General features: G+C 53.1%; 4 protein-coding genes across 4 annotated transcripts; 1 reads left to right on the plus strand and 3 right to left on the minus strand.

The window, feature by feature from the left end:
* Positions 1-508: 508 nt before the first annotated feature.
* Positions 509-1,269, minus strand: RHO25_005480 (uncharacterized protein; the record flags this gene model as incomplete). The annotated part of the gene is made up of 4 exons (XM_023596386.2): positions 509-665; positions 739-854; positions 925-1,081; positions 1,148-1,269. 4 exons carry the CDS (start codon positions 1,267-1,269, stop codon positions 509-511), a joined length of 552 nt encoding a protein of 183 aa, XP_023457873.1.
* Positions 1,270-1,872: 603 nt separating this feature from the next.
* RHO25_005481 (uncharacterized protein) lies at positions 1,873-3,227 on the minus strand (the record flags this gene model as incomplete). Its single annotated transcript, XM_023596387.2, has 2 exons — positions 1,873-2,803; positions 2,857-3,227. The coding sequence occupies 2 exons, from the start codon at positions 3,225-3,227 to the stop codon at positions 1,873-1,875; spliced, it is 1,302 nt and encodes a 433-aa protein (XP_023457878.1).
* Positions 3,228-3,978: 751 nt separating this feature from the next.
* Positions 3,979-6,845, plus strand: RHO25_005482 (uncharacterized protein; the record flags this gene model as incomplete). The annotated part of the gene is made up of 3 exons (XM_065602647.1): positions 3,979-3,997; positions 4,274-6,655; positions 6,715-6,845. The coding sequence occupies 3 exons, from the start codon at positions 3,979-3,981 to the stop codon at positions 6,843-6,845; spliced, it is 2,532 nt and encodes an 843-aa protein (XP_065458719.1).
* A 570-nt stretch (positions 6,846-7,415) lies between these two features.
* On the minus strand, positions 7,416-9,407 carry RHO25_005483 (uncharacterized protein; the record flags this gene model as incomplete). The annotated part of the gene is made up of 3 exons (XM_023596389.1): positions 7,416-8,734; positions 8,784-8,896; positions 8,947-9,407. 3 exons carry the CDS (start codon positions 9,405-9,407, stop codon positions 7,416-7,418), a joined length of 1,893 nt encoding a protein of 630 aa, XP_023457876.1.
* Positions 9,408-10,277: the final 870 nt, after the last annotated feature.

Consider the following 10,277-nt stretch of genomic DNA (forward strand, 5'->3'; position numbering starts at 1 on the left):
TTCGATACTTATTACATCTACGCCGTCTCACCAAGGGCCGACACTGGCGGCGGAAACCTTGACGCCCTCCGATTCACTGATAGCAGGACTCTTGCTGCGAATTTCCAATGCCGTTTTGTGAACAACCGATTGGCGTGTACTTCGACCAGGAGCGGGACCAAAACACAACTGCTGCGGTGCGATTTCCGCAACGCGAACCCTCCAGATTCCACCGAGGTGTTCATTGGCGTGCCAGGTACGAATGGAAGCTGTCGTGCCATTGAGGTCACGCCTTCGATTCAGCCGTTAGAGCGTTGTGATTGATAGGAGATACAGCTCGGTTGTTACCTGAACGAGTGGTGTATTAGTACCTGCGGGAAACGATGAAGCGTTTGCGGAAGCTGGAGAAGCCTCTTCTATTCGACAGCGTAGTCAAGAATATATTCCCGCTTCGTACCTCAAATTAGGATCACTCATCGTTCCCCTCCCCCATCCCCTGCTCCCAGCTGTCTCACTCGCTCGTTTTCCCCTACTTCCTACTATCACAAGGAATATCCGTCGCCAGCGTCGCAGGCCAAACATAAACATCATGATACCAATAAACCTGCGCTTCAGGCTTCAGACTCAAATTCGGCAGCGCTTCAACAGTTTGCTCGGTTTTCAGGATCGTGTATTGGGTTTTGTAGCTGCAGCCCAGACAATCAATACACAAATATCCCACAGCGCGAAAATGGCAGAAAGATGAGAAAATGAACTCACTACTGCTGCGAACAATTCCCCGCAGGCTCCGGATACGTCATTTCGATTCTTCCATGCGATTCATAAACTGTGGCAGTATTGTTGTTTTCGGCGACGAAGGTGGTGTTGGGGAAGTGCTAAGAAAATCATCACGTCAATCAGTATGCCAACGTTTCGTTTGAAGAGCTTTGCTGTGTATTGACATACCACAATCTCCCTCCCATTGACCAGAAATGCTTCTTTACAGGCTTGGATCCTGGCCGCGCCGACGCAGTGAATCGTGAGAGTGGTTTGCATGCCATCGGGAGGGAAGTAGTCTGTGTAGCCTGTGGTTACATCTCGTCGTTCGGCTGCGTTGACGAGGCTGTGATCAAGATCAGTATTGAGACTCTGTCGTGGAAGGGACGGAGTCTGGAACTCCTTGGCTTACGCCTCAAGAAAAGGCCTGAACTCTGAGGGTAGACCAGGCTGAGGATCCCAGTCGGAGAAGTCTATTGCTGAAGCAATTCGTGCTCCAAGCACGAGGAGACCAGCGGTGAGGGTATTGAGCATCGTGATGGGATTTCCAGGTTTTGATGGAATTTTGACTTGTTCCGATCTTCGACAAAGCTCGGGCTGTGATTTCAGATGAAGTGGTATGAACAAATCTGTGGACTCAACAACAGCCAAGAAAAGCAAGTGAAGTATACTGAGCGGCTTTAAGAACTGCTTTCGGATGCCGAAGATCTGGACCAGACTCTTTTTGGTGCCGGCTGTACCGCGGGACAAGCATAATGGCACCATGCAGTCTCACCGTAAAGACCATACTACGATCGAGCCGAGACATCACACTCTACCACAAGTTCTTGACAGATGGTGCACATGAGAGAGATGGAAGTATGCGAGCATCTCGCTTACTGGTCGTTTCTAGCGTGTAGAATATCAGGCATTGACAAAGTCATCGACCTTCGAGGCGGGCTGATTACTGATACTTATGCTTGGACGCCCAGTAGCGCGCTCTAAGTAAATGATGCCGAGCAGTGGCCGCTGCTTACTGTGGTGCAAAAGAGAATCGATGGGCGGCCAGGCAGTCCTTTCACGAATGTTGCGCTGACTATTTTTCGTGTCTTCTAGGAGTCAGCAGTCATGAAACCCCAGAGAAATGAGTACTCATCGCTATGGAGGTGCTCCCGTCTCATCTACACCTTTAAGATTCCGAATGCCACCTTCCCAAATCTCAAAGGGCGTATTACTCTCTGCACACCATGGGCTGAAGACAACTTTGCACGAACGATTCCAGCCTATGAGGTTCCGCTCGTCGCCAGCAGCATACACTTTGTCCTCGTAGATGGGTTGTTTGAGCAGAGCAATTCTCGCCGACAGCTGGTTGGTCCAGGTCAGACCGAGACTGGGCGTTTTCAGGTTTGTGGCAAATTCATCGTCTCCCCAGCCTGTAAAGAAGCGCTGCTGGTGGTCGAGCGAGAGTGGGTCGTCGGTGGAGAGCAGACCTGTTGTGGTGCCCTGGGTCGGCAGCTCTGGGTACAGATTGGTGGTTCGGGATGGAGTGCTTGGCCGCGAGGTCTGCGTTGATTGCGTTGGGGGGTGCAGGTGAGGCTCTGGCGTGAAGCGATCTGCGACTTGATTTGCCACCACGACTGCAATGTTGTGAGTGCGGGCGAGTGCCCGTAGATGGCTTCCAGTCTGCGCAAGCTGTGCGCCGCGCTTGGCAAGCGATTCCGAACTCCGCTTCCCTCGAGCTCCTCGATCGAACTCGGCGCGGTAGTTAGCTGCGATGGAGTCGACTACGAGCAGTCCGACGTTGTGCTTTTGAACAGCAACGGGAACTTGATAGCGGAGGATGTGTTCTTGTGCTTCGAGATCGTGAACATGAGTGCTGTGAACCTTGCTCAACGAAGGGCGTTCTTCAATCGCCAACTCGGCCAGTTTCGGATGCGTCTTCAAAATCTGTGCAAGTCGCGTGGTCTGTAGTGGTGCTTCTGTCGATATGTACAGTACGGATGTGCCATGCTTTGGCTTCTCATCATCTTGTGTAGTAAGCTGGCCGGCGAGAAGGAGAGTCAAGAGAAATTGGGTCTTGCCAGCAGCACTGAAGGAAAAGGTCAGAAAGAGCGTGACTTACATTGCAGAGCATCGTCTCACCTCTCGCCTACAACCTCTGTCAAGTGGCCACGCGCAATGCCTCCGCCAAGCGCTGCGTCCAAGACGTCGTCTAGAGTGCTTATGGCGGTCCATCGGTCGATGAGGTCTTTGCCCGACTCCAACCCACTCCACGCAGAGCCACTTTTCACGAGGGAGGAGTGAGAGGAAGCGGCATCACTATGCAACGCGCCCAGGACTGCATCGGCAAGCTTCCTCACCTCTCCGGGCGGAACTTGGGCGCGTTTCGCGACATCGAGCGCGTCGAGGGAGATGAGGTCGGCGGTGGTGACCAGCGCGCGCTCGAGGGACGGTAGAATGTGGGTGTAGGGGTGGACGTCGAAGTCGGGCAGGACCAGCAGCAGGTTCGTCATGTGTTGGACTCCCGCATAGCTGCCGCACCCACGCGGCGTGCCTGTTGTCAATGCTGGTGCTGCTGGTCGGTCGGGCTGATGGAGGATGGACGTCTCGTGTCTGGCCGAGTGCAGCCGAAAGCGCGTCGCGTGCCTGAGCCGCAACAGACCACGCGACGCTTGGCGTGAACTTCTCCTCTCGCCCGCGCGCTCTCGACCAACGTCATCACCGTTTAGCCTTGGATCGCGGTCACTCGCTCGCCGCGCCCAGAAAAGTGCCCATGTCGCCCGCAATATAAGCGGCGCTGGCCTGGTGCACATGCTCCCTTTGGAAGACCGCCGCCTAAAGCTTTGTTCGTTCTGATCACCTACCGGAGCATGACATAGTCACCAGCCGACCACCGCAAGCTACCCTGGCACCTCGCCAAACCTCCCTTCTGCAGACTAGCTCGAGCGTCGACCTCCAACACAATCAACTTCCTTCAGTCCGCAACTGGCCCAGGTAGAGCACTGCCCGTGCCAACGGAGCACCCGCAACGACTCGTCTGACCCGGCAATAAAGCGGACCCGCCTGCGCAGCGCCATTTGGGGAATCCCGAGGTCTCCAAGAAACGCCATCGCTGCCAAACACTCGCCGTGAGCAGTTCCAGAAGGTCAGTGGGTAGCTTGTTCCTCTTGATGTCCTGTGAAAGCTACGCATTCGCATTCTCGGCGGTACGGCGATCCACCCACGTGCAGCCATCATGGGAGCCTCACCATCGATCAGCATCATATGCAAGGCCTGGCGCGCCGTATTTCGACTCTACCTACATTGCGGGGCTGCCTTTGATGATATCCAGTCCTCCCTTGCCCCATGGATAAGACTCTCGGTCACGCCTTCTGTCTTCGCTCTTACACTCGGTCCCCCATACGTTGACATCTCTCTCGATGCCGGCCTACTATCAGCAAGATTGTCACTACTTCTTCCGAACTTCTTTGCGTGGCTTGTCGATCGTCACGCTTGTTTCGTCATTGTATTGCTAATACTTGTTCACTTTGCCCCATGCTTACACTCGTCATGTCACCAGTTCGAACCTTTCCCTCTATAGACGAGAGGATCTCTCGAGCTGATAGAAGAGACTCCGGCATCATGGCCGAACGATCGCACGAGAACGCAAAAGACGCGACCCAGGCATTCACTAAAGAACAACAAGACCCTTTGGCTCATGACAAGAATCCCGAGTCCAAGCCAGGAATTACCTTTGCTGCTCAAGACAGTCTCCCTAAGCTCCCCATTCCGGACCTCGAACAGACGTGTCGGAAATATGTGGCGTCACTGGATCCTCTCCAAACAGCGCGGGAGCACCACCAAACAGAGCGAGCGATCCAAGAATTCCTCCGCACAGATGGCCCACAGCTGCAAGACAAGCTGAAGGAGTACGCCAAGGACAAGAGCAACTACATCGAGCAATTCTGGTATGACAGCTATCTCAACTACGACAATCCGGTGGTGCTCAACTTGAACCCGTTCTTCTTACTCGAAGATGATCCCACTCCTGCTCGCAACAACCAAGTCACTCGCGCTGCCTCATTAGTGGTATCTGCGCTAGCATTCGTTCGCGCAGTCCGCAAAGAGGAATTGCCACCGGACACTGTGCGAGGCCAGCCTTTGGACATGTACCAGTACTCGCGCCTGTTCGGCACAGCACGTATACCGACAGACCATGGATGCCAGATTGGCCAGGATCCGGCTGCGAAGCATATTGTCGTCATGTGTCGAGGCCAATTCTACTGGTTCGATGTGCTTGACGATAACAACGATCTCATCATGTCGGAAAAGGACGTCAGCATCAATTTGCAAGTCATTCATGATGATGCAGAGCAACTACCGATCAGCGATGCCGCGAAGGGTGCCGTGGGTGTCTTGACTACCGAGAATCGCAAGATCTGGTCCAGCATGCGAGAGCTATTCAGCAAAGACGAGGGTTCGAACAATGCCGACTGTCTCAACATTGTCGACTCTGCACTGTTCATTCTCTGTCTCGACTACACGGAGCCTACCACCAGCGCTGAACTTTGCATGAACATGCTCTGCGGTACGAGTGAGGTGGAACGAGGGGTTCAAGTCGGAACCTGCACAAATCGTTGGTACGACAAGCTGCAGATTATTGTCTGCAAGAACGGTAGTGCTGGAATCAACTTCGAGCACACTGGTGTCGATGGCCACACCGTCCTCCGATTCGCCTCAGACGTGTACACTGATACGATCCTGCGCTTCGCTCGTACCATCAACGGCCAGGCACCTTCACTCTGGGCATCGACCTCACCAGACCCATCGAAGCGCGATCCGGAAAGCTTCGGCGATGTCAGCACAACACCTCACAAGCTCGAATGGGATATGGTGCCTGAATTGGCAATCTCGTTACGCTTCGCCGAGACTCGATTGGCAGATTTGATCCAGCAGAACGAGTTCCAAACACTGGAATTTGAACAGTACGGCAAGAACTTCATCACATCCATGGGCTTCTCCCCAGATGCATTCGTGCAGATGGCGTTCCAGGCAGCATACTACGGCATGTACGGACGCGTAGAAAGCGTCTACGAACCAGCCATGACCAAGGCCTTCTTCCACGGCCGAACAGAAGCCATCCGCTCCGTAACCCAAGAAAGTGTGGACTTCCTCCGCACATTCTGGGCCGAAAACCCACCTCAAAAGAAAGTCGAAGCACTCAAAAAAGCCACTGAAAAACACGCCGCCATGACAAAAGACTGCGCCAAAGCCCAAGGTTTCGACCGCCATTTATACGCCCTCATGTGCCTCTGGCAACGCTCCGTTGACGGCGAAATGGACATTCTCTCCGACGACGAAGGCGCCAGTACAAACGGCTGGAGCTCCCCAACCTCCGAACGTGACCCGAGCGATAACATTACCGCCTCTCCCACCAAACGCACCAGCATGACATCCAACGACGGCGGAGTATCCGAAAGCGCCAAATCCTCTCCCTCCCGCCCGCGAGAACAACCCACCATGCCCGCCATCTTCGCCGACCCAGGATGGGATAAAATCAACAATACAATCCTCTCCACCTCCAACTGCGGAAATCCTTCCCTTCGACACTTCGGCTTCGGGCCTACATCTGGCGAAGGTTTCGGAATTGGGTACATCATCAAAGATAATTCCATTTCCGTCTGCGCGAGTAGTAAACATCGACAAACGAAGCGGTATATTGCAGCGTTGGAGAGTTATTTCTTGGAGATTCGGAAGTTGTTGAGGCAGACGGTGAGAAGGGGGACTGTGGGGGATAAGAATGCTAGTCGGGCGAGGGAGGCGGAGAATTTGAGGCCTGCGAAGAGGAGTGGGAGGGCGGTTGGGGGTAAGGAGGGTGACGGGAAGGGAAGTGGTGGTGTTGGGAGGGAGAAGACGCCGGATGTGGAGAGTGAGGTTGTTAGTGATGATGAGTTGGGGGGATGTGAGTTCTCCTGTCCTTGTTCGATTTATGTGTGCAAGGGTTTACTGACGCTTTCACAGACGGCTTCTTCGATGCAGGAATGTTATTGCAAGCTCTCAAAGCGAAAGATTCACAGGCTGGAGAGAGGCCGAGCGAGAAAGCGGCTGCGAGGAGGGAGGTGGGGAAGAAGTTGAGGTTGATGGAGTATTAAAGTGAGAACTGGAGATTAGATGTAAATGTTACTATATTGCATTGCATCGCATTGCGTTGCATATCCTCATATACAGTCGAGTATCTGGACTCGCATGGCCAAGTTTTGTGACGAGTATAAATGGATAGAGAACAAGAAAGATCCTGGAACTTGGGTCTCATAGTCCAAAGCTCTCCAAGAAGGGTGATGATCTCTCGACTAAGGCACGGCGCTAATATTTATGTCGAGGCTAGATTGAGAGGCAGAGACCTCTGCTGCTATCCAGAGAGAGTCGTCAATGCAGTCATGTCTTTCGACATTGTGAAAATAATCTTGCTGCTCCTAGTTAACCTCGTAAGCTAGAAAGTATTTCAGTTTTCGGAGAATGCTATGCTTGCTGGCGCTGGCTTTGGGATAATCTAGTAAGAAGAAAGAAAGGGAGTGTTGGGAGATTGTGGCAGGAAACCACATATTCCAACTTGATTTGCTTCAACTATGATTTTGTACTTGAATGGACCTTTCGCTTCTCGGTGCCCATCTTTCAGACTGGCTGATATGTAGTACAGGGCAACGCTCAGACGCCTCCGAGACCTAATCAAGCTCGATGATCTCTTGCTTCACCTGGATCACAAGCTTAGAATTCTGCTTGCGACGCTGCTCGGCTGCCAACTGACGCTGCAATTCCTCCATTTCTTCTTCCAGCTCGATCTTCCTTAGCTGCCGCTGTTTGCGTGCAATGTCCTCTTCCAAGCGCCTCTCTCGCATAGTCTTGTATGGCTCTTGAGATGCGACAAATTGGATGTCTGGGTCGACTTCTGGTTCGGTCTTGATTGAGACAGTCTGATTCTCGTTGCGGGTCGTGTTGCTCTCTTCGATGCGCGGTTGTTTGGCTGGTGGTTGGTCGTTTGATGGCTCGGCTGGGCGCTTGTTTGAGACTGGCTGATTTGCCGCCTCCGTGCCAGCTGCGGTAATAGAATCCGGAGCAATGATACTGGGCTGGTCGAGCGAGGTCTCATCTTCTTGAGTCCCAGAGATCTTTGCAGTCACTGGAGTCCAAAAATTGGGAGAGTCCACAGTGGGCTCTTCTGAGACTGACTGGGATGTTTCAGACTGGCTGATTTCCTGCTCTGGGGAGGTGTCAGAGGTAGTAGCAGAGGATGTGGAGTCTTCGTCTATGCCATCAGCGAGTGGAAGATCGGGCTCTGGAGTTGGTCGTGTTGGAGCATTCGTTTCGGACACTGTGCGTCGCAGCACGGTATCCTCCGGTCCAGCCTCGTCGTGAGCATTTCGCGGAACGCACATGTATCGGCCTCGCGCCCTCCGATAGGTAATCTTCTTGCCCGATGGCGGCGCCTTGAATCTCTTGCAGCTCATGCATTGCTCCGCAGCTGTTTCCACAGCGTCGTCTTCTTGCCTGGCAGTGGTACTGGTTGGAACATGGTTGCCAGCCGGTGACAGGGACTCATCCTGTGCCAAATCATCCGGCGTCTCACGCATGCTGGCTGGAACTTTCTCGCCATACTGACGGACGAGCTTGTCAGTTTTTGGTCGCTTTGTGCTCGCCCGATGCACTTTCGGACAAGTGCAGATCTGAATCGAAGTCGAGGCCCGACTTTCAACTGCCTCATTTGAGAGCGAACATGTAGACGTCGAAGCTCCTTCTGCAGTACCGTCCAAAAGTGCGTCCCCTCTTAGCGCAGACGCGGCTTCGGACGACACGAGTACCCCAGTGTCGGGAGATGATATCGTCTGATCTGTCGTTCTAGTCTTTTCTCTGGCACGCTTTCGGGACGCCACGGCACGGTCTACGTCTGCGCGAAACCCCGAATCTGCAACAAATGCAATACTTCTGGACGACACAGGTCTCGCAAGGGGCAAAGGGCAGTTTTGAACTGTCCTGCCATAAGTCACTGCAGCTGTCAGCAGATAAACCGAAAGGAATTGAATGTCCATTCATACCTCGACTTTGAGGTGTGAATCGGAAGACATAGGCGGCGCCCATCTCACCAGAAAGTGGAGCAAACGAGCCGCCACGGATCTGGTTCCATCCTTCTGGGTCGTCTGGACGTTTCCTGCTAGGTGTAAGCCTACGATAACATTGTCGCATACGGTGAAAGCATACCGCTTGGTAGATTCTGTCCATACTCCGTGGCCCCGTTGTACAGAAACGAGCATATCGCATCGAGCAGGATCGAGATTATAGTTCGCAAACATTCCTGCCTTCACGATGATGCTGGATTCCGTTGCCCAGCCGGTGAATGTAAAGCCGAAGCCTTTCTTTGAGTAGGCAGTAGCAACACCTGAGCTGACCCACCTCTTGGTCAAGCTGCAGTTGAACAGGTGCCGCTGGCCACTTGCCGTCTTGAGTGCTACAAGCATGTGCATCAGCGACGCAGAAGACATGTCGAAAGTGTCCGAAAATTTCAGCACGACATTGAAATTGTTCCGTGTCTTGAGGACCACGCTGTGCATGCAGTGGTCATTGTCATTGTCGACATCTTGCGGTATCTCGGCGAACTTGCGCTCGTCGTAGCTAGCGCCTCGTGGCTTGAGATAGCACTCAATACCATCTTTGTGCTTCATGTTTGGCGGCGATGATTCGTGCAGTTGAGGGGTTTCTTGTTCACGGCAAATCTTGAGAAGAAATGGTCGGAATGTGTTGATGTCGTGTCAAAGCTGAAGTGGTTTGTGCGCAATCAGGTAGGCTGAAAAACGATATGTGAAGCTCTGAAGTGCAAAGTCGCATGTGATTGAAGTGAAGTGAAGAGAAAATGTTGGGACCCAAGTGAGGACTGCTGTCTTGCTATTGCTGCGATTGAGTGCTCACTGCTTAGTACAACGGTATGACACGTTGTAGTTAGTTTTCTGCTGTTTGAGTCGCAAATGAGGTGTGAGAACATTTGGAAGACACGAAAGTGACTATTGTTTGGGGGCACAGTAGCCGTCAGTTGCGGTCATTTCTCCGCAAATTTCGCACTTTCAGGGCCACCAGACGTCCAAACGGACCTCAGAGCGAGTTGGCTCACTTGCTGGGGATAGTCGCTCTGTCACATTTCTCTGCAAATCCTAGGCTTTCCCTACCGCCAGATGTCCAACCCACCTGCAGAGCCAGAGATAGTCGTCGGTCCTGCCGTATTTCTGTGATCTCGATGCTTTCGATGCCACTACATGTCCAGACGGGCAGCATAGCGATGTGGTCCTTGAAGGAAGGTGAACATGATGATTGGTGAATCAGCACGTGCGTATGGGAGATGAAGGAGATGAGGTTGGACGACGCGAAGTTCGTCATGGAGCACGGGAGCTTGGATGATCCGACCGCGGGAGCTCTCACGCTCGTCAGCCAGCCATCCCATGCTCATGCTCCAACGGGACTTGCGGTCGTTTCCACCACTTCCACGTGCATCTGTACCAATCTTTCGCCTCCTCTTCGAGTACAACCACCTCCTCCTCTAG

This window comes from Cercospora beticola, chromosome 3 (genome assembly GCF_033473495.1).
Source record: "Cercospora beticola chromosome 3, complete sequence".
NCBI classification, from domain to species: Eukaryota; Fungi; Ascomycota; class Dothideomycetes; order Mycosphaerellales; family Mycosphaerellaceae; genus Cercospora; species Cercospora beticola.